This window comes from Poecile atricapillus, chromosome 1 (assembly GCF_030490865.1).
Source record: "Poecile atricapillus isolate bPoeAtr1 chromosome 1, bPoeAtr1.hap1, whole genome shotgun sequence".
Lineage (NCBI taxonomy): Eukaryota > Metazoa > Chordata > Aves > Passeriformes > Paridae > Poecile > Poecile atricapillus.
The window spans coordinates 90,612,220-90,639,627 of NC_081249.1; the positions used below are offsets into that span (position 1 = coordinate 90,612,220).

The 27,408-nt window shown below is 46.5% G+C and overlaps 1 protein-coding gene across 1 annotated transcript; it reads left to right on the plus strand.

The window, feature by feature from the left end:
• The first annotated feature begins 3,179 nt into the window (after positions 1-3,179).
• On the plus strand, positions 3,180-27,385 carry HGD (homogentisate 1,2-dioxygenase). The gene is made up of 14 exons (XM_058829990.1): positions 3,180-3,341; positions 8,780-8,851; positions 11,719-11,807; positions 13,452-13,557; positions 15,803-15,862; positions 16,336-16,427; positions 17,019-17,053; positions 18,196-18,275; positions 18,405-18,504; positions 20,843-20,967; positions 21,544-21,648; positions 22,793-22,919; positions 26,237-26,418; positions 27,020-27,385. The coding sequence occupies exons 1-14, from the start codon at positions 3,327-3,329 to the stop codon at positions 27,149-27,151; spliced, it is 1,320 nt and encodes a 439-aa protein (XP_058685973.1). The 5' UTR covers positions 3,180-3,326; the 3' UTR covers positions 27,152-27,385.
• Positions 27,386-27,408: the final 23 nt, after the last annotated feature.

Here is a 27,408-nt window from a genome sequence, read left to right on the forward strand (position 1 = left end):
CAGATGCAAATTGAGGAAGTTGGACAGGAGAAAATGAGGATATTTATTAATATGTACATCACAGATGCATTTTAGCTGATGAGGATAGGAGGAGGAGCTGGTCCTTTTAGAAACAGGGTGCATCACTGTGAAACAGTGCAACGGGTTGTTGCAACAGGAGGGGCACAAATGCATCAGAAAGGATCTGCCTCTGTCACCTGTGATGTCTTCTGCACAGGATAGAAGAGCATGACTTTTGGGACCGGACAATGTCTTGCCGCAGGAAGCAGTGGTGAGCTGTGATCCAATAATAGCTCACACCATGGGCCCACTACCTGAATCAGCGGGAAACAAAATGCCTTTTAATGCATATGCTGTGAATTCAAATTTTTTTAGTCTTCTTTTTCTATTGGATCAAATACAAGCTGCTTCAACTTCTCATTGAAAGGAAATCTTTTCCATTCTCCTCATCCTTCATTCATCACCGGGATGTTGAACAGTACCTGCTAAGCAAGCCCCTTGGTATTTTCATGCTACCTCTCTGAAGTAGATAGGCTCTTTGAACACCTCTTCAGATGCCTCTGAGGACAGTTCACAAGTAATAAGATGCTGGTTTGCAGGTACCATCCAGTTGTACATGCATCATGTAGCAAATACAGTGGTATTGACGTCTTCTGCTTTTGGACATATTTCTTTTGGGTCTTGTTATGTCTTTCAGCTGGAATCTCCTTGGAGTAAAGGCAGGCACTGGGTAATGTCATGAATCCAGAAAGGTAGCTGAGAAAACACTGAATACTCTTAATGCTCATTCTTCCAGACTTAATTCATTGTGTTTATGCCCTGTGTTTATGTAAAACAATTCAATGTGTTTCTGTGTTTCATATTTATATGATAATGAATACAGTTGCTAAAATATTAATGAAGTACATCTGTACTTCATGTGACATAAGATTTATAGTCAAGATTTATACTGCAACTAACTAAAGGGGTTGTTTAGGCTGAATCACAGAATCACTGAGCCTGGAAGTAGCCTTTGGAGATACCTCATCCAATCCCCTGCTCAAGCAGGGCCAGCTGGAGCAGGTTGCCCAGGGCCACATCCCCATGGGTTTTGAATGTTTTCACTGGGGGAGAATGCACAACCTCTCTGCAATCTATTCCAGTGTTTGACCATCACTTAATATTCACATTTATGGGTAAGAATGGAAGTCCACAGAGCTACAGGCCAGTCAGCCTCATCTCCATCCTTGAAAAGAGATGCTTCAAGGCAACTAATCCTGGAAAACATTTTCACACACATGAAGAACATGAAGATGATTTGGAGTGATCAGCATGGATTTATGATTTCCCTCTTGAATGGTATGGACTAGAGCAGAAACACAATGTGTGTTAAGATTTTTTTTCTATATTTCATGTAATTTGGAAATTAATAAATTAAGTGGCATTTCAACAGAATCTTACTAAATAATATTTTGAATGGAATGGAATAGCAAGATTAGGCAGCCTAATCAGCTTTAAAACATTACATGGCCATCAAGTGAGTAAAGTGACGATACCTTGTCTGTTTTTAGGAAGCAAGAACAACCAGGAAATCAGCCTACAGATAATTAAAAAGCAACACCTTTATTTTTACCTGTCCCATGAGAAGAAAACAAGAGAGTGGAGCCTGCAATGAGATGTGAGCAAGGTGAAATGTAGGTTCTCAGAGGGAAATGTAAGCTTAAATGTGATGTTCTCTCTTCTGCTGTGTGTCTCAGGAAAAGGGGATCTTGGAAACCCCTGAAAATCTGCAACTTCAGTTTGCTGAACTGTAGTCAAATGAGTAATTCTTCACTGTCAAAAAATAAGTGAGGTGAACTTTTTACTCTTAAATCTTGTCTGGTAGGAAAGGAGTCTCAAGGGTAGGTGACAAGTGCCAGGTACTTCATTTCTTTGGCAATGATGAATCGCTGCTCAGGGTGAGCTAACATATTCACAATCTCTGCCTTGTCCTGGAGAATTCCTCTGTGCTGGAGCAATTTTTTATGGCAAAGCTGGAAGAGGCCAGGGTATGGAGAGAGCCTTCCTTGTGGGCAGAGACCTAAAGAAGACTTATAACTTGGAGATTACTCAGTCTATATTCTTCTAGAGCCAAGGAAAAGTCTCTCTCCCTCTCCCCCATCCAGAACCACTGTCTCTTCATACAGCCCATCTTCTCCCTCAGGGCAGCCAGCCTATTTTGCCAAGCCCCTAGAAGTGGCAGCTCTCAGTGACTCGAATGTGTTACTCAGAATGGTGTGAGGAGGTACCAGTTTCCAGAGGAGCAAAGGTGATTTAAGACCTGTCCCTTTTGCAGCCCAAGTTCTCAGTGACTGCTATGGGGGTCACAGGGGCTGGTAACTGCCTTGGGGAGGGAAGGCTTCCAGGATGCTCTAGGAGAGGAAGAGACATTAATTCAGGGTCACATTCAAATTTCAATGTGTGCATCCTAGAAATTTTCTCCTGACAGGGCATAAAAGCAGAGCAGTTGATGGAAATGGGAAAAATGCTTTCTTTTTTTTTTTTTTTTTTTTTTTTACAGGGAGGGTGGAGAATTCAAAGTAAAAAAAAAAAATCAAATAAAATCAATTGTGTTTTTTCCCCTGCAACTTCTGGAGTGCAGAGCTACTTTCATTAGTATTCTGTAGCTAAATGCTTGCTGCCACTTCTTCCCCAGCAACAGCTTTCTTGAAGAATATTAATATTTCAGAATTTGTAAGTTCCCCTTACTAGCTCTAATCACAGGAATACAAAATCCTCCTCTGCTTTTGGCCCCAAAATGCTGTGTAATTTTGCCACGCAGTGTTTCACAAATATCACTGCCTTCATCACGATGAAGATGTAATCTCTCCCTAATGTAACACAGCTCAGAAGAATTAATGAACAAATATTTGTTACACATTTAGAGGGTTGTGTATGAAAATTGCTGGAGGTACAATTTATGAAAGAAGCTTATAAAACAGTTGCAAGATAGCTTTTCTTGTTTCTAAACACCTCGTTCTTTCCCCCTAGCCATGAATGGGAGCTATAACCCCTTTTTTAACATCTAAGGGGGAACAGGGGCGATGAGGAAATCCAGTCCCTCTCACCCCCTGTTTATTCAGATCAGTCCTGGGGTTGGTTCTGCAGAAAAAGGCATTTGGTTAAACACACACTGGGCTGAGCAAACAGGTTGAAAATTCCCTTGGACTTTCTCACTCCCAGCACTGTCAGCCTGCCTCCAGCCCAGCTCAGTTGATCAGTGAGCAGGCTTTGCTTGGCAGGCTGCTTTGGCCAGATACCTTCTCAGGGTTTGTGTCTGCTCCAAGAGGAGGATAATCAGGAGAAGGATGACGGGCCTACAGGTAAGAGGTCGGGTGCCTGTGACCCACCAGTGCTGGCTGTAGACCCCCTTTCTCTGCTCACACTAATTTTTTGGGCTCTGTTTCCTTTCATTGTGCCCCTCTTTTGTGTGTCAAGGTGTGTTTTTAAAGCTTTCTTGGGATGAAGTATTTTGCTGTGTTTCATCTACAAATAAGCATTTCTCTCCCTCTTCACCTCCTTTGGAAATCATTCTTGGTCAGGACCTCTTCATGGTGGGAGTTGTTCTTTCCCCACCCTCAGCATGCACCTCTCCTCCCGTCCTGGCTGCCAGGGGGTGTTTCCCCCTCAGCCTATGAAATCTGGCTGGCAGCATCTGCCCAGATGTTGCAACCCTGGCCACCATCTTCCCCGGCAGCCCCGGGGAGCGGCTCCTTTCAGGGCTGTTTGTTCAGTATCCCTTGCAGGGCACCCTGGAACAGCAAGGCTGTGGCCATGCCCTCCTCTCCAAGCCCCAGCAGGGCAGCTAGCAGGAGCTTTCCCTGCACCATTTGCCAGAGCATGAGGGAGCTTTGGGAGAAAGCTGTGATAGGGTGGGTTTGTGGCTCAAGCACAGGAACATAAGGCTTGCAGCCCTGAATCTCATCAGCACCTCACCACTGTTGTGGGGGGCCAGCTACCCCAGGGCCATTGGGGTGCGTGAGCTGCTGCAGCAGGCAGGAGTGGCAAGGCCTCACCCCAGGACACCATGGGTCTCAAGAGATTGTGCAGGATCATCGTATTTCTCCGTGGACTTTGGGGATGTCATTGTTACTAAGCCTGTTCCTAGTCCTGGAGATACATGTGTGTGTTCCTCTAGTGCCTTCTGTAATGCTCATTATTTTACACAGTGCTCTTACAGGTCTCATTCACCTCTGAGGAGTCCTTTCTCCTCAAACAGTAAAATTTCACTGTGCTTCTGCCCTGCCTGTCCATGACACTTCCCAACTCTCACTGTCATCTTTCAGCAGCAGGGGAGCCTTGCCCCTGTACCATTCCAGATGAGGGTCCAGCTGGTTCATGTCATGGCTGAGACTGCACCTTCCATGTCCATCTTTGACTCACTGCTAGCAGCCCCTAACACCTTGTTGGCTGTTGTGGCTGTGGCTGCAGGCTGAGTGTGGGTCTATCCAGAGCTGCTCATGGGAACAGGCTGCTCTGCCAGCAGCTCCTCTCTGCGACGTCACACGTGCCCCTACCCCGTCATCACCTCACCTGCTCCACCTTCTCTTGGCATCTGTTCTCCAAAACTGTTGGTTTACCCTTCATCTCTGCTCCCCTGGCATCCATCCCCCTCCTCTGTTGTCCACAGAGTGTCACGTCCCAGCCTAGAGCGGAGCAGGTCCTTTCAGGAAAGGTCTGGCCCTGGACCATCTCCAGCTCTTTTGGAACAGAGAGATGTTGAAATGTCAGGGAAGGTGGCAGCTGCTTCTGGGGATATTGGACCTGCAGCACCAGGGCAGAGCTATGGTTTGTGTGCTTTGGATTCAGCCTGCAAGGAGGCTGTGGAGCCCCACACAGAGGGTGAAAGACCTGCTCTGCTCATTGCCCCAAATGCTCATGTCAATGTTTTTGCATTTGTGTTAAACACTCCAGTGCTGACTGGACTGAGCTGATAAGAAGTGCCATGCTTCTTGTTGAGAGAGGAATGTTGTTTCCCTGTGTCCTGCAGCAGGAGCTGATAGAGAAATATATTATGCAGTGTTTGAAGAAGGGTCTTAATTATTTTGCAGGCTATGTGTTCAGACTTCAAATGCATTTTTCCCCTGCCTGCTGTCTAATCTGGAGAACAAAAGGTTATGGTTTATAGGTCAGAGCACGACACCCATTGCGAGCACTCTGCTTTACATCCCAGTTATTCCAATCAATGAGCTTTGCTGAATTTTTTATGTTGTGCTGGGCTTTTATCTCTCTCATTTTATTGAAAAACTACAAAACAAAAACCAAAGTGGAGTCAGATGAATTCCTAAGGTCCTGTTGGCATAAAAAATCTACAGGATCTTGAACAAAATAACAACAGTAGTTAAAAGCAGGACTGAAAACAAAGAGCCACAGAGACTATTTTGTGTAACAGAGAAATCAGCTGCTCAATTACAATTGTGCCTATCAACCTACCCAACCTGGAGATATTTATAACTTATCTTGGAACTGTGGGCTCCAGGCAGAGACCATGGGGAAGGTGCTCTTGGACTCAAATCATGGTGCCACTTCACGGAGAAGGGTTAGGTTCCATTTTCACAGATTTTTCAGCCCAGGAAGGATGCTCTGGTGCTGAGCAGGGAGAAAGAGGTCATTTCCCTTGGTTTGGGGGCACAGTGCATTTTGTGCAACACAAACTGTGAAGTGGGATGTGGGAGGTGGGCTCAGAGGGTTGGAAGGGAGAAAGGCCATGATGTGCCTGGCCCTTTCACCGCTGCTCCCACCCACCTGCAGGGTCCCCGCATGCCCCAGAGCCCTGGAGCATGATGATTCCAAGGCATGCAGGGAGCACACGTGGCACAGCTTTTTGAGAGCCCAAATGTTTGACACCAACCCTCTATGGAAGGTTAGAAGCCTCTCTGAGGTATGCCACAGGGAAAGAGAAAATGAAACAGGCAGTAAGAAAAGCCACATCCAATCTCTAGGCAAAAGTCTTGGAGCCACACTCAGGGTGATAAATCACCAGCAAGGCCTCTCCCCTCCAGCAGTTGCAGTCCTGCCAATGTATATTTTTTTAGCCCTCAGTGCAGTTACCTGAGAATTCTCTTTTTTTTTTCTTGGCAAGAAAGTATTTATTTGACCAAACAATGATGCAGCAGCTTCTGCTGCCACTCTCAAGGCAGTGGGGCAGTGCCACGCTCTGCAGCTCCTGGTGCAGCTGGAAAAGGCAGCAGCTCTGCATCCAGCCCAGTGGGAAAGTGGCCCCTGCACTGCTGCCACAAGATCCTCCCTCCCTCCCTCCCTCCCTCCCTCCCTCCCTCCCTCCCTCCCTCCCTCCCTCCCTCCCTCCCTCCCTCCCTCCCTCCCTCCCTCCCTCCCTCCCTTCCCTCCCTCCCTCCCTTCCCTCCCTCCCTCCCTCCCTCCCTCCCTCCCTCCCTCCCTCCCTCCCTCCCTCCCTCCCTTCCCTCCCTCCCTCCCTTCCCTCCCTCCCTCCCTCCCTCCCTCCCTCCCTCCCTCCCTCCCTCCCTCCCTCCCTCCCTCCCTCCCTCCCTCCCTCCCTCCCTCCCTCCCTCCCTTTTTAGCCCGAAGGACAAGGGATGGATTTGTCACAGCAAAATCTCTGTGCTTCCTTTCTCCCCTCACCCCAGCAGTGTGGCACGGGGCTGCCGGGGAGCACACGATGCTTGCCAGGTACACAAACCCTCCAAAGAACCACGGACTGTCCCCTCCCAGCGCTCCGTCAGCATTCAGCAGAGCCTGTCGAATCTTGCTGGTTGTGCTTCCAGAAAATCAGCTTGTTCCCTCTCTGCCCTCTTCCCCCTTCCCTCCCCTTTTCACCAGGGCTGCCCCGAAGGCAAATGTTCGGACCACCTTTATGTTACCGGCAAAGGAGGATGCAGTGTGGAAGTCTCGGTTAATTCTGGAACTGCTGCAGTCCCATCAGATATTGCTGCATTTCCGTTTAAAGGAAGGGAGGGGGGGAAAAAACGTGGTGGGGGGGGGGCGGTGTGGGGAGAGGGAAAATGCTCCAATACAATACATTTGCCAAGCCTGCTTAGGTGACCTACTGCTTTGCATATCAATATGCTGCTTGCAGAACCCAGAGGAGAGCAGCTCCTAGTGATGTATATTCATTTGCAAGACAAGAAAAATATCCTCCCTGAACCGATGGAAACCAGGATGTTTTCAGGTTCAGACTGAGCAGGGTTTCCAGAGAGGAAGGGCCCCCTGGGGATGGTCTTCTCTTACAGGTCGAAGAAAGGAGCCTGAGGAAAACATCTGATTTCTCAGGAGATTTCAGGCTTTCTCTCTGAGCATCTGCTACACTGGGAAAATTATAAGGGGGCTGCAAATTGCCCAAGGTTGAGCACCCCTTGGGGAGAATAATCCAGGTGCTGTAGTGCTATATATAAAGTAAACCAGGTATAGGGGCTTCATCAGTCCACTTTAATCTCAGACCTGTGCCTCCTGGGGGGTCACACCACACTGAGGATGGTTCCTATTCCTGCCAGGGCTGCTCAGTGCTGGTCACAGCCAGGACGTGTGACAGCCAAGCCCTAGGGCTCCTGGGCTTTGCCATCCTGGCACTACTGTCTGAAGGCTGATGAGCAGCCCTGCTACTCTTGCAGTTGTTAGAGGGCAACATTAATATTTAACTCCCTCCCCAGGCCACGGGGCTGAACCACTGGTCGCTGCCAAAAAACACCTCTGCGCTCACACAGAGTTCAACAGAGCTGCTTTGTGGCTTCCTGTAGCTTCTGAAGGGACTTTATTTACATTTCTGACAGTGCAAAGCTAAGATCTCTGTTATTCCTGTTTCCCTTATGTGTCTCAGGCTTGCTGTGGGACTTCTCCCAGTGCTGCAAAGCTGGAATCTGCATCCACTCTATCCTGTGGTTTTTAGCCATGCCCAGACCATGGCAGCTGCAAAGCTGGAATCTGCATCCACTCTATCCTGTGGTTTTTAGCCATGCCCAGACCATGGCAGCTGCAAAGCTGGAATCTGCATCCACTCTATCCTGTGGTTTTTAGCCATGCCCAGACCATGGCAGCTGTAGGCAGGACAGGTATGGGAGGACACGTAGGTCTGTTCCACCTATGGGTCTCTTGGGAATTCACCGCTCTAGAGACCCAGACAAGCACTCAGTAATGGATTAATTCTTATTTACTACCATGGTGGTGGACAGTTCATGCCCAACAGGACAATGCTTATTTAGGGCAGATCAGTGACACAGTTTAACTTGGCTGTGTTTCTCTTCCTCCCTCATCCCATCTAAATCCTGACCTTTTCCTTAAGCATGGGAATTTATCACAAGCCATGTCAACCAAATAATTCCCAGTTTCATTCCCTAAGAATCTGAGGACCCAGTGCACAAATTTGAAAGGCAGTCTGCAGATTTTGGAACGCCCATGATTGAGGCAAAATCAGACTGAACGTGAATGCTGCTAGCATATATCCATAGTTGGTGCACAGTTTTTCCTCTCCATCACCCTGTTGTCTTTGAGTCTGAGAGTATATGTGATATTTGGGTTAATTCTCAAGTGCCTTGATGGAGCAGAAGGTAATCAAAATAGATATGCAGACTTAGGAGAGCAATTCCTGTCTATACCACACGGTTAGCTAATGAAGCAAATCCAGGAGCTGTGAAAATGGTCTGTGGCAACATGCAAGCAGATCACCTGAGAAAGTCTTAATGCATACAAAGAGCCTGGAAAAATGCATGGGAAAGCAATGGGTGGGTCGTTTGGAGAGGTTTTGATTGTGCTTTCAAAACAGTGATGGGCTGTGTGGTTTATTTTACAGTACATGTCCGGATTTGGAAATGAACATGTTTCTGAGGATCCACGCTGTCCAGGAGCATTACCAGAGGGACAGGTACTGAGGTTTTTTTAAGTGCTTTATCAAAATACACTCTTGAGTGAATATCTAATCCCTTGACTGCTTTTCATCTTAATGTGTTTCCTTTCTCTCTGCCACCATGAAAATCTCCAGGAACCTTCTTTATACAAGACTGGAGTAATAAGATGCTGGCAAAAGTCAGAACTAAAGATTTCTATTCATACTTTCTATTTTTAAGTTATTTGTGAGCTTCCAAGATTCACCTTGGGTGTTAAGACTTGCCTAAATTACCTCTGCTCAGCAACAGGGTTTTTTTTTTTCCAAAAGGAGTCTGCAATACAAGTGGCTCAGCCACACTGAGAAGGAAGCCACCAGCTCTGGATTAAACCAGAGCAGAAGCTTGAAAATTGTCAGAGAGATATGCTCCTGGAGGAGAGGCAGATTTCACAACTTCTGTAGGAATGGGGTTCAGTGAAGCTGACATACAAATCTTTGGCAGGGGAGAAGCTTGTTTGTAGGAAGGGGACACAAATGCCTGTAGTAATAAACTGAGAGATTCATTTTTAAAAGTAACTTCTAAACATGTTGGATGAAAATAAATTATGTGGGGTTGTTCTGTTTTAAGGAAAGGAATCACAACCCATGTGGTGCTACCGTCTTGGTGCCCAGAGGCAAGAATGAAACCCTGAAGAGTTAAACCTCTCTCACCTGTTTTTGCGCTGGCTTCCTTTACACCAGCACACACCCTGAGGCTGTCTGTGGCTTCCCTTGGATCTCCTATAATCCTTTGGACTTGGATGGCAGCACATCTCCTATGAAGACAGGCTTAGAGGGTCGGGGTTGTTCAGTCTGGAGAAGAGGAGGCTCCAGGCAGACTTTATAGCACCTTCCAGTACATAAATGGGGCTACAAGGGATCTGCAGGGGGACTTTTCACAAGGGTGTGTAGCGGATAGGACAAGGGAGAAGGCTTTAAACCAAAAGAAGGCAGGTTTAGATTCGATATTAAGATTTTTTTTTACTCTGAGAATGGTGCAACACTGGTACAGATTGCCCAGAGAAGCTGTGGATAGCCCATCTCTGGAAATGTTCTAGGTCAGGTTGGATGGGGCTTTAAACAACCTGGTCAAGTGGAAAGTGACCCTGTCCATGGCAGGGAGGTTGGAACTAGATGATCTTTAGGGTCCCTTCCAATCTAAGACATTCTAGGATTCTATTACTTGGCTCTTAGTCAATTACATCCCTTGGTGCTCCTCTACCCCATCTATGCAAAGAGGCCAGTAGAATTAAGGTCAAGTGGAGACTTTCTCAACTTTTGCTTTTCCTGAGTTTTCTGGATTTCCCCAGTTCTGTTATTTTACATACTGTGAGTGAGGACACTAACACACAAGGACACTTTAAATGCAAATGTCCCCTAGGTCTGCATGGCAGCCCACAGCGTGCTCACAAGGAAGACAAACTGCTGTGCTGATTCAGGCTGGTAGTTTGTCTGATGCAGTGTCTTGTTACTGAGGCTGGCTAGGAAAAAAGTGAGATAGAGGCACCTTGAAACTGGAAGATCAATAGTGGTGGCTGCTGGTCTAAAAAGGCAGTGGGATGTGGTGGATGTGCTCTTTGAGGAATTCCATAGCAGCACCACTTTCCAGAGCAGACTCCTCCAGCTCCTGGCTGAGGTGCTCTGATCTGGACAGAGTGTGGAGTCTGTATCAAAAGAGTTAATAGAAAAATCTGAAAACAAGTTAGACAAAAAAGATCTTCGCTCCCGGGAGTGGATCCTTTCTCCAATGCAGTATTTATAAGACTGGCATCTGCAGTAGTGCTGGCTAAGATAAAAATTCTAAGGGTTATTGATCCCCCTGCTTCACTGCATACCTGTACTGACAAGATGGAGCTGGAGGACTAGAAGCTACACGCACTCAGAGAGCTTTAGCTCTCCCCTCTGCCTACCTCTCAGGGCAGGGTTTGATACTGTATGGATGGCTGGTCTGCTAAGCAGCAGGATACAGGATGCTACAGTAGACCTTGCAGGAGAGAGAGGGGATAGCAAATGGTGTATGACTGTCCCACTGGGGTGTTTCTTGCAGTTCTTGGATGTCTTTGCTTCTTGCTCACCTCAAACAAGTAGATGGTGGCCTACTTAGATCAAAATGCTCATTTTCTGTTCTCTGAAAAGGAGGAATCTGTCCTCCAGTTATGAACTCATAAGCGTTGCCAAAACCTGTGCTAGTTGTACCCACGACTCTGCAAAGGGGGAAGTGCCCCCTTTGTACTCCGAAAGAGGACTCTCACTGTGCAGAAACCCTGCAGGAAAGCAAAGGCTCCTACACAGGTCACTGATGCTTTTGGGCAGCAAGCAGCACTGTCAGGGGGAAGCAGTATGACACCGAAACACCTGCTCTGGGCACCGGTTCCATAGGCAGAGGGCAGGAAGAAAAGGGAGAAATCAGTGCATTCAGCTTCTGTAAGTCTTTATTAGCCTTCTGGAAAGCCAGAGAGACATGATGATCTGGGGTAACCCCTCTGAACATTTGGTCTGAGAAAAGTTTGTGCTCAATACTGATCTGCTTTTCAGTCTGTATTCACTGGGAATTATTTCCTTTTCCCTGATACTCCTGTTTCTGACCCTGTGCAGCACTGCCCCTTGCAGCCTACTCCACTGCTGCCTCAGTGGCTGTGCTGACTCCTTAGGGCACTTTTGTGGCATATGGGAATGGTGTTTGGGGTCTGGCTGGTGCCTCAGAGGAGCAAGAGCACACAAGTATTGGAACAGAAGTACAGCCTCAGGAGAGCACAGCACCCTACAGCATGTGGGTGTTGTGTGCTGTGTCAGTGCTCTGCTGGGGGCTTCAGAGCAAAGTTCCATGCCACTGCCTCTCACTCCTTATTTTTCCTTCTCCCATCCAGAATAACCCTCAAGTCTGCCCGTACGGCCTGTACGCGGAGCAGCTCTCGGGCTCTGCCTTCACCTGTCCCCGGCCCACCAACAAGCGAAGGTACCGTGACCCCTGGCAGTGTGTGGGGGATGTGGCACTTGGGGTGAGCACTGGGGAGCGGTGGAGAGGCTACCTCAGTGCCACCAGTGCTTTCTGCAAGCCTAGAAGAGTAAAAAGCCTCTGCTGTGCACTGGGAGAGGGACAAGGACAGAAGACCATGGGAGAGGGAGAGAAAAGGTTTAAGAAAATGCTGAGAAAGGAGTGATTAGGGTGGGAAAGAAAGTGGTTTTCTGAGCAAGATGAGGAAGGGGGAAGATGTTCACAGGGGCCACATGGTCCTGAAAGGGTTATGTGTGCTGTGTGAAACAACCTCGGGGTTTCAGCCCTGATGCTTCTATGGAAAGATCACCCCTGCCAGTAGCACTAGGAAACACTTGATGGTGGACAGTGTCAAAGCCAAGCCTCTGAGAAAGACTCTTTCCTCTTAAGGGATATTCCTGCACACTGGTTGGAGCCAGTGAGCTGCTAGCTCAGTCTGTTCCCATTTTGGGGCTGCCCAGGGCTTCAAAAAAGTGCCAGGCACCCAGCATGGTCTTTAACACCTCAGCAGTGCTGGGAACACTTTGTTCCAGCCAACAGCAAGCTTCCCAGAGCTCTGTCCTGCTTGTCATGCTCCAGCCATAACCAGATTGCAGAAGATGGGTTTCTCTTTTTGCTTCTCCCACTGTGGCTCTTCTGTCCCTTTTGCTGCTTGTTCAAATGAAAGGCAAATGCATCATCTGAGATGCCTCTGCTCTCCAGGCTGGTGCCAGCTCTCAGTGTGCGTGGGAAAGGGATGAATCATTGTTTGCTGCACGAAGTTGTCCTTGATGGAATTTTTCCAGCTCTCAAGGGAGAGCTCCCTCCTCCCCTCTCCCGCTTTCCCAAACTGCAACCACCACTGTTAATACATCAAAAGTATTGGCTGTCCTGCCTAGCTCAGGCTTTTCTGATCACCTCTGCTCTCTCACCTGACTGAAAGCCCAGCTTCAGGCTTGGCTGCACCATGCAGGGTGTGTGGATGCCGGGGTGGCAGTGCTGGCAGGGCCCACAGCCACAGCAGGCAGCAAGGAAGGAAAGTGATGGTCCCAGGCAGTGACAGAGGCATGGGGGACCTCCTAAAACTCTGGGCTTTGCTGAATGGGCATGGCCAACCAAGCATAGGATGCTACTTTTTTGTAATCCATCCAAATTCAGACACAGGCTGTCTCCAGAGAGCTCCTCTGTTCTTTCCATTGGACACTGCTCATCCCTATCTTATCTGAGCCGCTTTATAGCTGTGCTTAAACAAGCTTCTTTTTCCAACTGTGAGACCGCTGAACTTCAGCAACAGAAAAAAGCTGTATCCTTATTTTTTACATGCGTATGTGTGAATGTAGACATAAGTAATTACATGTAAACACACATATAGACATTTACCTATCTAAAACAGGACATGTTTGTATTTAGAGCTTGTAATAAAAGCCATCTCTCTGGAAACCTCTGGCTGTGAGCTGTTGTTTGCTATGTAATTTTAATATTAATATCATTAAGTTGATATTTAATAAGCCTTTTGTTCCAGTTGCCACCCATGTAAATGTTATTCTAGGAGCTCAATCAGCCAGCAGCTACCCAGAGGGTTTAACCTCTTCCCCAGGCTAATCCAGGTGTTTTCCTTCTTTGTAGCTGGCTGTATCGAATCCTACCTTCAGTCTGCCACAAACCCTTCAAACCTCTCGAGGAGGGCCACTTGACACATGACTGGGATGAAATTGAGCCTGACCCCAACCAGGTAACCATGCTGGAAGGAGCCCTGGTCCTGCCAGGAGGACAGTCAAATGTCAAACTAATCAGAAGTGCAAAGGCACTGAGTTGCAGGAAGTCTGAGCAGAGCCATGGGTTCCTGGGGTTCTGATCAATTCAGACGCAGGGTCCTGTCTACCACCTGTTACTGTTCCTCACCATGGTCACCCATGGAAGGACAGCCCTCAATGCTTGTTGCTTCCCATCTTGACAGATCCTTGTGCTGCTTCCCAGCACGGCTACAGTGCCACAGGGTTAGATCTGTGTTACCTGGCATCTCCCTGGGGGGGCTCCTGTTGTCCTGTTGGCCACCTTTTAACCTGCTCTCTCTTCTCCTTCAGTGTTCCCCATCAAATTATCATGCCCCAGCTCAGCTGGCAGAGCAGCTGCATGTCTCTGCCATCCATCCTCTCCTTCCCTGTGCTTTTGGAGGGGTTGCTGGCTGCCAGCCCATTTCTCTGCAGCCCTCATGGGAAATCTCACTTCCTTCTGGAGAGTCACACAGAGAGATGGCATTTGTCTTCCTCTGTTATAGCCTTGCCATTGTCTTTAATCATGATTTCTTCCCTGACAGCCTCAGAACATTTGGTTTTGTTGATCTGTTGCCATTCTCCTCTCAACATCATCTCATGGTCATTGGTTTTCACTTCTCTAAGGTTTTGCCCTTTGATGCATCATGATTAGTTAATTTCCAGCCTCCCAGCAGCCTCACCATTTGTCTAAATAATTTCCCAGATTGGCTGGAATATGTTTTCCAGCCATTGACCAAGGAGCAGTGACAGGCTCATATTTACATGCCTTTGGTGCTCCTTCCCAGATGAAGCTCCAATGACTTCTGTTATCACCTCATCCATCCTTGATGCCCTTTTGCATCTACCTTTATGGTTATTTATGATTACAGTAATTCCAAGATGCCCAGCTCTTAAGCATTTGAAACCATTTACTTGCAGTACAGCAGCAAAGCTTCTGCCCACTCCCTCTCTTGCCACTTTCAATGGCAACCACTAAACCCAGAACAGTATTTCCTGGCAGTAAGTGGGAGCCACTTTCCTGCTTTCCTTCTTATCCTCTCTGAAGCAGAGCCAGAGACAAGGTTCAGATTGCTGGACAACACCTACTCTTCCCTGTGATGCTTTGTGTTTCACCCAGGTACTTAAGGAGCTTCAGTAATCCTCATCCATCTAAAAAGATGGCCATATGGAGGCACCTTATGCAAAGACCATTGAAGTCAATGGGAAAAACGACACTTTAAAATTACCCAAGGACAAGGGCAGAATTATTAAAGAGACAGATGACAAAACTGAAAAGGAGTCAAATGTGATGCAAAAATATGGAGTGGCATCTGAGGAAGAAATGCAGAAACAGAAGAAAGCTCTCCAGACTGGAACAGAGATGACAAAAGGAAGCTATGATTGAGAGGCAGGGAGAAAACAAATACCAATAACAAATGTCACAGTTTAAAAAACCAAAACAAACACAAACAAAAAAATCCAAACAAACAAAAACCCTCAAGACACAACAAAACAAAAAAAACAAAAAAACACCAAAAATGAAACAAAACAAACAAACAAAAAAATCCCCCAGACAAACATAAACCATGGAACTTCTTGTGAGAGGATGCAGGTGGATTCAAATCCAACAAATATTTTGGGCTCCTCTGGTACCTTTTGCCTGAGGACCTCAATAGGCTTTGCAAGAAGTAATTAGTGCTGGTCATGGCTCCTGCTCATGCAGGCAGAGCTATTTCTGCCTTGGATATGGGGAAAATGAGGTGGAGCAAACAAGAATGTTATGTTTGGGTCACAGAAGGACTGAATCATTCAGCATGGAGCATGGGACCATAGCAATTTGACTGTGGAAAGCTGGCTTATCTGAATTTCTTTGCTCTCAAAAGTTATTAATAGAGACAGATTTTAAATAGGGCTTTTTTAACCTTGGCCCTACACAGGCCTGCCAATTACTTTACAAAATTATGATTAAACATTTTAAAAGCCTCTGTAATAAAACCTTTTAAAAAAATTAAAAACAAACAAACAAACAAACAAAACACCAATAAAAAAACAAACAAAAAGAAACCCCACTTGTAAACCAGATGATCAAGGCAACAAGGAAAGAGAGGGAAGAGAGAGCTACCTCAGCAGAGGGAGGACAAGGGTCTACTTTCTTTTGAATTAGCACCATTTGTGTTCTGATCACTGGCACCTCTTTCTTGTTTTTTGTTTCCTGCAATCTAGCTGCGATGGAAACCTTTTGAGATTCCAAAAGCTGCTCAGAATAAGATGGATTTTGTGAGCGTAAGTTGGGAAACCAAAGCATCTGGGCATCATCCATCTCTGTTTGCCCTCAGGGGGTGGCAGGGCACACAAGATGCTTAGAATTGGGGTAATATTGGCTGTTTTGAAACCACTGGGCTTACACAGCATCTATGGAAGGGGAGAGGAATAGTAGATTTCAAGCAATTGGCAGTGGGCTTGATTTTCTTCATTGACTTTCAAGGAACTCTTAAAGAAAAAAAAAACCCCAACCCTCAGTTTTCCCCAGACTCTTGGCTGGAAAATACTAGCTTACATGGATTTTAAGAAACCTTATTGTATTAAAGAGAATCCACAACATTTGACAAAAGGCCACACAGAGAAAAGGCTGGTAGCAGTGTGGGAAATGAGAGAGGAGGTGAGACTCAGCAAGAGGGTGGGATGAGGGGAGGAAAGAGGGCTGCCCCTGCTCCCCTGCCTTCTGCTCACCCCTGGTGCTTTGGGTTTACCTGTAGGGACTGCACACCTTGTGTGGCGCTGGTGAGCCCAGAGGACGCAATGGCATCGCAGTCCATATTTTTGTCTGCAACACCTCCATGATCGACAGGTCAGTGCCACTGTGCTGCTGGCTCAGGCTGCTCCAGGCTGTCTGTCTGCCACCAACTTGAGTCCAGCTCCCAGCATGCCTGCATGTCCTGTGTTTGGGTGTGCACAAGCAAGCATGCTCTCCATGTCCACAGCAGGTTGTGCTCTGTGGTCAAACACTGGAGGAGTGGGTGAGGAACCACCAAGAGAATCAGGGAGCTGGACATGGGGGTGCAGCAAGAGGAGATGTGTTGGATTTAGGTCCTCTAGTTGCTCCTCAGAATTCAGCACACATGCAGCCATCATTGCTGCTCCCTGCAGCGGCTCAGGGGGGAAATCACCCCCACTCCCCACCTTGCAATAGCTTATGTGCCCATGAGTAGAAAGGCAGGGACCAGAGGTCAGAGAACATCCTGTTTCCAGGCTGGGCCATTTACTTAAGAGCTGAACTTGATGATCCTTGTGGGTCCCTTCCAGCTCAGAATATTCTGTGAATTTGTGAAACTCTGCTAATGTCAGTCTCCCAGCTCAAAACTCCCAAGCTGTGGCTGTGATGTGCACAAATGCATGGGGCTTATAGAACCTTAACCTTAGTGTTTTCCTTTTTCTTTAGATGCCTTTATAATTCAGATGGAGACTTCCTGATTGGTGAGTTGATGCTTTGGCTTCTCTTTTCCTCCAAGCTGTTCTACCTGAGGTACCACTTGCCTTCCTCTTTGTTCTTCCAGAGCCTGGGGCTCTACAGCCATTATTTGGAGGAGAAGGTTGGCTTCACCCCCATGCCATGCAGATTTGGTGATCTGGCACCAGCTCGGCTGTTGGGCGAGTTGCACTGCTCCTGTGCCAGACCTCAACAATTTGAGCAGTGACCCAGCTTCTTTGCCATGGTGCTCAGAGATCATTTCCCAGCGCTCCCCAGACTGGTATTAGACACGCCACAGGCAGAGGTTTTCTGAAAATAATAAACCTCAGGATTTCTGAACAGTTTACAGTTAGATGCCTTTGTTGTTTTAGCCCAAGATTGTTTGGCACGGCAGCTTAGCTCCCGTGCTGTGCCAGCCCCAGGCAACCAGACTGCCACAGTGAGTGTGGAGGTTGACACAAAGTCCACACATGCTGAAAAATATTCTGAGTGGTATCAGAAGTCAGATATTTGCTTGTATCTTTCTTGAGTAGGGAACAGGAATGCCCTCGGGACACCAACAGGAACATTTGTCCCATCAAATAGCTATTAAATTGTCCTCACTCACCTCCCTCACTACTGTGAAGTAAAAATGTCAGGGCAGGTTTTGTAAACCTGCTAGTTTTTCAAGTCAAAATGTGAGCTCTCCTGTGCCAGGACAGTCATGGAAAATAATGCAGATGTTAGCAGAGTATTGCTTCTGCCCTCAGGAAGCAGTTATTCCCAGACATCTCACACTGCCACAGTCATGACAAAGATGGGTAGATGCACTGTTTCATATGAAGATTGTGAGACAGAGAGGTATGGAACCAAAAGTATCAAATCCCATTTATTTGGACTTCGGTGCAAACCTTACACCAAGGGGCCACAAAGTTTTGGCTCATACAAGTACTTTCTGTGATGTGGGGATGATGGGGCTGGCCAGGAAGCTTCACTCCAGAGCGGGTGTCTCTGCTGCAAGAGTCTGCATGGGAGCCCAGACTCCCTCTGTAGCTGTGTCAGAAAGGGCCCTGTGCTCTTCCTTGAAGCCTGGGTGCTCTGACAGGGACAGAGAAGGTGGCCATCATCACACTACTTCAGCTCCTCTGCCTGCATTTTATTTCCACAGTGCCCCAGCAAGGAAAACTGCTCATCACAACTGAGTTTGGGAAGATGCTAGTGGAGCCCAATGAAATTTGTGTCATCCAGGTAAGGGCTGAAGGCACCTTGCCTCTGGCTCAGAGCCAGATGTTGGAACAAGCCAACTCCTACACTCGGCTGCTCATGGTTTGTCAGCAAAGTCCTGGGAGAATCCTAGTGTCTTTCTTTATTTTCCAGCAAGGAATGCGTTTCAGCGTGGAGGTGTTTGGGGAGACCAGAGGCTACATCCTGGAAGTGTATGGGGCACACTTCGAGCTGCCTGACCTGGGACCCATTGGTAATGATCTCCCGTTAGACCTACAGTGAATTTCACAGGGATAGACATGAATTGCGAGCCCAAATCCATCACATCCTCACATGCACACGCTCTTTCACAAAGATGCTTTCCATTCCAGCACTGTTATTCCCCAGAAGAGCAAGCATCTGCCCAAAAAAATGTGACAGACCAATTGTCCAGAGATTCCCCTGGAACTGAAGTGACCATTTATCTCCCACCCTATTTTCTACTATTTTCTTTCCAGTTCTGGTTGGCGTGTCCCAGTCTGCTGGCTCTGAACCTGTTCCTACCAAAAGAAACCCAAAAGGCCATTACCACTGATGCCTCATACTGACAGATACAGCATAAACTGGAGTGATAGGAGAGAATTTTCCTGGTAAAATGAAGGACAGATTACAGAGGCAACTGAAAATGAGATATTCCTGAAAGCCCACCATTTTAGATTTAATCAAGTGGTTTTTTCCACCCCTACTTCTGTTAGCCAGGGAACCTTGGAGCTCTAGAGTGCTTTAGAGTCAGAAACTGCTTCCTCTGGAGAATTAGAAACCAATAAAATGAGCAGCACAGGACTTGGATCAGCAACACATTCACATCTCCGTGTGGTGCTGCTGGGGAGGATCTGCTTTCAGTGAGTGCAGATCTAGCTCTCATAAATCACAGATCCTCTGTGCCAGATGCCTCCTCATCTGTGCAGACTCACAGATCGTGGAGGCACAGCCTCTTGCTGCCATGACAAAGATATTGCGAGGGGACACAGCATCTGAAAGCCTGCTGCCCACACTGTGATTTCACAGTCAGCTTTCTGGCAGTGCTCAGCTCAGGTTATATCACCTTCCTTATCCTTTGGGTACTTGCCTCCAAATTTATCTTGCTGAGAAAAACACCTCCTGGTTACTTTTACTAAGATTGTTACAGGGAAGGGAAGTGAAACTCCTCTTGTAACAGCTAAAATAGTCACAAAACCAGTGCCAACAGTTCTCTACTTTCAGTCTCAGGTGTTTTGGGGCTGGTTCTTTTGTTTTAGGCTGGATTGAGTTTTTTTCCCCCACTAGATATTTTTAGCTCTCAGCATGATCTAAAGGACTGGCCATGCTTCAAGCAAATTAATTGGTATTATCAATCAGTAACAAGCTTGGTGTGGCACATCTGCATTCAGGGGCATTTGTATCTCATGGCCATGGTGAAAGTGGAGCTGGTCCTTCTTTCAGTGGAGAACCAACTCAGCCTGCAGCTGTTCAATGGAACCCCATGTGAGCATGTCTTCTGTATGACATGCTGGGCACATCATTTTCCACATGGAGCCTACAGTGATTTTTCAACAGCTTGCCTTCTAGCCAGCTTTCTGCCATCCCTCATTTACCATACCCTGTGCCTGCTCCATTTGATTATTGATACAGTTGCCCAACCTGTTTGTAATAAGTTTTCCCATTAGCTAGTTTTTCAGACACAGTTAGACTTTCTTTGGGATTTTGGTCTGGTTTTTTTTTTTTTTTTGTCTCCAGAAGGCAGGAATCTATTATAAGGCTTACTTTCTGGAGAAAAGGAAAAAAGTGCACTTGCCTGTAAACCTTTTCAGAAGGTGGTAATTATAAGAGCTCCTCTTCTCACCACCTACCCGCCTTCCCCTCAGAGACCAAGATCCTTTGTATTTCAGTCTTACTTTATTTTAACTTCACTTTTCACTTGAAAAAAAGTGACAGCTGGAGAAAAGCGGTGACTGTTAAACCTTAGCAGCGGGTAGTAATGTCTGCATTTTTATCCAAGAAATTCAAAACCACTTTGTAACAATAATACTAATGAGGAGAAGAATGCCCCAGCACCCATATGGTGCTTTCCACTTTGAAAATGCACTCTTCACATTAAGCAACCCCTCAGTATGCCCCGAGTCTGTAGGTATCACTATTTTATTGCTCTCTTTGCTAGCACTCAGAAATGTATTTGGCCCCCTCGTGACATGCCTTGTAACTTCTGCATGGCTAAGCATCCTGTCAGCAGGATATCCAGGAACAGAGCACAATTCATCCTCCATTTTTCACTTAATTCCTGGTTGTTACATGCCTTTGACTGAGGATGACGTACTAATCTCGTTCAAAAGTCAACTAGTGGAAACCTGTCTTAGTCACAAAGGGAGCATGGACTTGAACACTAGTATGAATTACAATTGCCTACTCATAGCAGCACGAGAAGTACATGACTATTTCAGGTTTCATGGTGGGCCAAGAAGCAGTTGGGTCATTCGTAACACAGAAGGCCATCCACAAAGCCAGGAAATTGCACCAACCTCTCACTTCACTAGCAGATTGCCCAAAGAGCTTTGTCACCTCTCCTTCTTTCCCAGGAGCCAATGGCCTGGCCAACCCACGTGACTTCTTGGTGCCCGTGGCATGGTATGAGGACCGCCAGGTGCCGGGGGGCTACACAGTGATCAGCAAGTACCAGGGCAAGCTGTTTGCAGCCCAGCAGGTGAGGATGCCCTGGGAGAACAGGTAACACTGAAGCACAGTGATGGCCAGTGCATGGCCTGGGATATGCAGCTCCGTAGCATGGGTGTCATCTCATGAAGTCCTGCTCAGTTATGTGGAAGAGAACTGAGCCCTTGTCTTCTTGGGTCATTCATTTTCCCAGCTGAGGATCCTCAGTCTGGGAAAAAAGCGTTTGTGAAGACTTGGTTGTCCAAAAACTCAGCAGTGGTCTTCACCTCTGTATGTTTATAGTGACAACATAGAAATGAGGAGCTGGTGCTACTGTGAAAATCCGGAGTTTCCTTACCAGAGAGCTGGTGTTTCAGCTGGCCTTGTCCAAACACTGCCTGAGCACTCAAAAGCTGAGACCAAACCCCAGAGGGAAGGCTGAGGCTCACCAAGCAGAAATGCTGAGGAAAACCTCATACTCACAACACTGGGCTGTGTTTAAAGAGCTGTCAGTGTACCTCTAACCAGTACTAAACCCACTTTTCACTTGGGAAAGAGCAGCATCCTGCACACGTGCAGCATGTTGGAAGGGTGTATGTGGTAATCCTCTGTATCTTTGCTTTGCTAGGATTACTCACCCTACAATGTTGTAGCTTGGCATGGGAACTACACGCCGTACAAATACCACCTGGAAAAATTCATGGTCATTAATGCTGTTGCTTTTGACCATGCGGTAAGTTCTGGAACTGGGCAAGGCAAAGCAAAATTTTGCAGCTCCCATAGCATCCAAACCCACCCTAAGCTCCAGGGGCTCTATGCCTCTTAAATATCTTGTGCTCTAAGAAACAGTGTGAAATCTTTTGTGCTGCTTTCCCTGAGTCCAAACCAAGATTTCATAGGAGAATACATTCTCCTTTGTGGTACAGAGGCATAACTGGAGGTTGATCAGCTTCTTAAACAGCTCTGTGCAGCTTAGCATAGAATCTCTGTGCCCTGGAGGAGGAATGAATACTGATGCCAACATACACCGTACAACTCAGCAAAAACACTGTTGCTTCAAATTCTTGCCTTAATTTATTTCTTGCTATTGGACAAACTCCTTCCTCTGGTTCCTCTGAGTCCAGGACTGAATTTCATTTTGAAGAGCTGGCAGCTTTCAATGTAATAATTTCTAAATTTTATGGAAAATAACTAAAGCCAAAACTAATGTGAACAACTCATCTAAAAAGGAAACCAGTCCAGTGGGAGAGGTGCCCGCAGCAATGCAAGTGGGTTTGCAAGAGAGACTGGAGCATTTCTAGTGAGAAAACCAACAGAGAGTATTGTTTAAAACTCCAGAAAAATCTTCCAGAAGGACAGGTTTGGGATCAAATCTCAGAAAATAATTTTGCTGGACTAGAGATTTCAACAAGCAACAATTTCTCTGCAATTTCTTCTCAGTTTGTAAACTAACAGGGCCATGAGACTAAATGCCTCTAGCAAGTTGTTCCTGTCCTCTGTAATTGGCTGAGGAAAAGGTGTGGTTTTGTGGTAGGAGTGTTGGAGACTGCTCCTGGAATTGCAGTACCTCATCTTGCAGTGTTGTCCACCCTCCTCATCTATGCTGCCAGCTACAAGGGCCAGGATGGGGAAGGATCATCAAAGCTGTTCAAAGGAAGAACCATCCAGACCCATTTCTTGTCCCCCCTGTACAGCATGGAATTGCGATGCTGAGTGCTGTTCCCCAGGGTCCCAAATCTCATCCACACTATCAGATGCAGGTGACAAAAGTGCTTAAGCAAAGGAAAGGCTGTATCAGTCAGGTTTGTTACCACCTGAGTGACGTGAGCAGACAGCTCTGAGCATGTTTCATGCTTTTTTGCCTTGCTTTTTTCCAGGATCCTTCCATCTTCACTGTCCTGACAGCCAAGACAACCCGTGCTGGAGTGGCTCTCGCTGACTTTGTCATATTCCCCCCGCGATGGGGGGTAGCTAACAACACCTTCCGTCCACCTTACTACCACCGTACGTCTGTGCTTTCTTGGCTGTGCTTGAGCCCAGCACTGCAGAAAAGAAACAAATCTCCATTTATTTGAGAGCACGCACAGGGAAGCAGCAGTTTGGTTTGTTGTCCTTGGCTCAGTTAGTCAGCTTCTTGGAGTCAGTCAGTCCTCCCTGGAAAATGGACAAATCCAAAGATGTTCCTATTTAAAGCATCTCATGAAAACTCAGAGGTGATGGGCTCATTGCTTCTGCATAGATGGATGTACTCAAGGGGCTCCCACAGAGCCTGGGTGCATATTGAACTTGGCATTGTACAAATGAGTCAGATATTGTCCTGTCATCCAGCCAGGAATCACTTAATATCTCATTAGAGTCCATAGATAAAGAACAGGAGAAAGGGAAATACCATCTTACAAGCAGTGAGAAGCACAGAGGGGTGTAGAGCTTGCACTTGTAGGGTGAGATGAGAGTTATAGCAAAGGAGGGAATTGGCTCTCCTCAGCCCTTCTTCACCCCCTGCATTGTGATGGAGGTACTGCTCACATTTAAGAAGCCAGTGATGAGGAATTGGCTTCTCAGGCAGGAAGTTGGTTGATATTTTTTGGATTTGATTGCCATCTGCAGAGCTGGTTTCTTTTTGGCAGTCTTTTGGCTTTGTCTTGGAAGAGCATGGCAATATGTTGCACTGAATGGATGCTAGAAATCACTGGATTGCAGACATGGGACTGCCCTTCCAGGGAGAGGATGAGACACCCTGCTCTGTGAGATTGAGAGGGAAAAATTGGCCATCTTGTACCCCTTACATCAAGAGATAACAGGCCCCATCTCAGAAGCTATCAAGTGACCATGCTGTGGTCACCTTGAAGTGCTGAGAGGCTCGCTGCACACTTACTAACCACAGTTTAACAGCCAGTTCCTTCTCCTACTTAGATTATTTCCAAGCACCTTGGAGGCCAGCAGAATTCATGGCACTTGCAAGCATAGCAGGCAGCTCTGCAGTCATTTGAGTAAATCCCACAGGCAAAGTCCTACACTGTCATTCTGCTTTCATTTGCAATAATGAGAGTGACATGAAAACACATCTCCTGACTGGCTGGGATAATGCCAAGGCACTTTTTCTAGCCCCTAAGAGGTGAGACACACTGCTGGTTAACTGTAGTGGAGTGGCTGCTCATCAGCAGAGCTGTGCTAATTTTACACAGATGCATTGTGAGCCATAACAAATATAAAGGTGTTCAACCTTGCTTCGTCTGTGCTAAAAGACAGAAAGAACTCTCCTCCTCTTGTCCATGTTGTGATGATCTAAGAGTACCCATGAGGACAGCTGTGGCTGCCATAGCTACTCACTTGACCACAGCACCTCAGCCATAAGCTTAAGCACTAAATTCATGATGAGCAGGTTGCTTGTCTGCCCTACCCCAGCCATGGAGGGGAAGAGCTTGGGTGAGCAAGGCAGACATTGTGATAGTCAACTATCAAGACTCTGCACATGTTAATTCCTTCTGAAATTAGTGCTGTGATGAGAATCTTGTTAAGAGAGGCATCACAGGACTGAACAGCTCTGGAGTAGACATACCATATTGATTTCAACAAGTTCAGTTCTGCTGAACTCCCTTCCCTCCAAGTATTTCAGAAGAGGCTTATTTTGCTTGCCAGAAATCCTTTGTTGCTTCCTCTCCTCAGGCGCAGTGGAAAGCCTGTGTTCAGAGAATTTTGATGCACTCAAGAGTTATGGTTTTCATATTTCATTAACTTTGCCCTGAGTATAGCAATGGTGTTTCAAAAATATTGCTCTTAGACAACATAACAATTTCACATACAAAGGGGGCTGTGCAGCTTGTAAACACTGACTTCTCCTGGCTACATTTACATCCTTAGAGGCTGTGAATTACTTCTAAGTATTTTTGTATTTAGACTGAAAATCTCTGATAAAGTTTTTATACCATGGGCATATATTAATTCTGTCTGACAGAGTGCTTATGTGATTCTCATGATGGTGGGTTCCTTAATACCCACTGGCCACTAAGAGATTTTAACTGCGCAACATCCTGCTTGTAGACAACAGTAACTAACAGGAAAGGGAGACACACCTAAGTTGTTTGGGATCAAATATGAAATTTGCAAGTGAAGAAAAGACTGGACTCTGCTCATCTCCTAAGTTCCAGGCTGGTTTCCTACTTACCTGCCCAGTCTTCCTAAGAGATATTAAAATTTCTGTTGCAGACAAATTGGCTATCCAGCTCTCATGGTCTGTACAGCAGTTTAAATGTGCCAAGTGCAGTACATGACCAGGTTCAATAAAAAGCTTGTAACTATCCAGTCTTATGTGAGACACTGACAACTCAGAATGAAAATTAATGAATGTTTGCATACATATATAGGCCAGCCCTGCTTTGAGCTAAATTAGTTTTGCTGTTAAACATTCCAGACCCTGGGTTGTACTTAACAAAGACTGAACTAGTGGTTAAAAAGGGCTATATATAAAATAGCTACGGAAGCATGTCCTGGTTTTGCAAAAACTAACTGCTGAGCAGAAAGTTGCCATATTGTTTAGTCACATCAGGTGTAGGAAAGCTGAAAGCTTGGATGACAGCTGTTAAAGTACTTTGCTTACAGGGAGCAGAACTCAGTAAGTACTGAATGATTAGATATAACCATCCTTGCCTAAGTTAGTGGTATATTACTCTAGTGGTTTCAGAGGGTCTACTGAAAGTATTCTTCCTCAGGGAAGGACAGAATTTGGCTCCTTGTCCTTGGGCATACAGTGTCTGTAGAGAAATAGGCAGATAATGCATGAATTAAAAGCGTAAGTGCCCGACTGCACTAGAGGTGGTAGAAGAGTATCAAAATAATTTGCTGCTTATAACCTGGGACAGCAGAGCAAGCTCTCTCATAAGGCTGTTGATCAGGTATATTGAGCCTGTAACACAGTGGTGATTTCTAAAGCTTCACAATCCTTTATCCAAGTCTGTAAAATCAGGTTACACCATGCAGTCCATATGCAGGTGTATTACTTACACAGCCCAAGATGGCAGGAAAAGCACAGGTCTAACAATGTCATTTAGGGATTTATAGAACCACCTTCATTAAGGTGATTTCTAATGAACATCCTTTATCAGGGAGCTCTTTTTCTGGATCCAGGTAATAAAATCCTGTACAACTTTACAAGCATTGCCTGTAGGATCTTTATTGTCCCCTAGCATGATACCCTGTCTATAAACTTCCACTCTGCCCTCTGCTTGGCCCAGTTTAGCTCATGTGTTTCAAGGAGCTCACGGGCTGTCTGTGATCCCTCCCAACCACCCTTCTTTGCAACCTCTTCTCTTTGCTTCCTGCAGGGAACTGCATGAGCGAGTTCATGGGGCTCATCAAAGGCCACTATGAAGCAAAGGAGGAAGGTTTTCAGCCGGGAGGTGGCAGCTTGCACAGCATGATGACCCCTCACGGGCCAGATGCTGACTGCTTTGAGAAGGCGAGCAAAGCCAAGCTGGAGCCGGAGCGCGTTGCAGATGGGACCATGGTAAGGAGCCAAGGGAGCTCGTAAGAGTTGGAGTACACTATGGCATAGTGCCCACTTTTAAACCAAAGCCTAGTACTGTCGCTTCTTGCTGGCAAGTTGGACAAGTACTTGGACCCAACTGCTGCAGCATTCAGTTCCCTCACCAATGAGCACAGCTCAGCTCCCAGGAGCTCCCCTTGAGACATCTGATGCCAGGCAGCTTTGATCATCTGCCCATATAAACTGCTGCCTGAGCAGGAAGCTGGGAATTTCGTTTTTGTCTTAGCCTATGGGCAAAGAAGCAAATGCCCTGACTGTCCTCCTGTCTCTACCCCCTAAAATCTAATGATGATCATCAACAGACCTTAAACTAGAGCTTTTGGAACAACCTGGCTTTCCTGGGCAGGCAGGGAGTCCAAAGTCACTCCTGAGATCTGACTAATTCCATCATTGACTCATTCCGCCAGGTCTGAAGAGCATTCTCCTCAAGTTGTTCAGGCTGAAGACAGAACCTGGAAATACTGGACCATGTATACAAATCCTGTTTGTGGTAGAGCAGACACCTGGCTTAGATTTAATTTTTTCCTCTTATACCCTAACCTACCTTTCCTCTTCCCAACAGGCCTTCATGTTTGAATCATCCCTCAGCCTCGCCGTCACCAAATGGGGCCTCCAGACCTCAAATCGCCTAGATAAAAACTACTACAAGTGCTGGGAACCTCTGAAAAGCCATTTCAACCCTAAATGCAAGTAAAGGGAAGTTCTTGCTACATGCAACATGAGTGAAGGCAGGAGAATCCAGCATGCCTACGTGTGATGGCACAGTCAACACAGGCAGTGCAGAATGCTTCAGCACAGAACAGCACTTCCACCAGCCACCAAGCCATGAAAACGATCATCCCTAAATAATGTGGGAAATGCATTAAAACCCATCATTATTCTTAACCTTCAAGTATCCAATTAAAGCATTTCTGGTGACATGTTGAAACTGAACTACTTGCTTGGCTCTCA

Bases quoted from the DNA above. Each gene is read 5' to 3' on its own strand.
- HGD (XM_058829990.1), top strand. The intron at 15,863-16,335 runs GTAAGTTGGGAA...GTTTACCTGTAG, and splicing joins ATAAGATGGATTTTGTGAGC to GGACTGCACACCTTGTGTGG. The intron at 16,428-17,018 runs GTCAGTGCCACT...CTTTTTCTTTAG, and splicing joins AACACCTCCATGATCGACAG to ATGCCTTTATAATTCAGATG.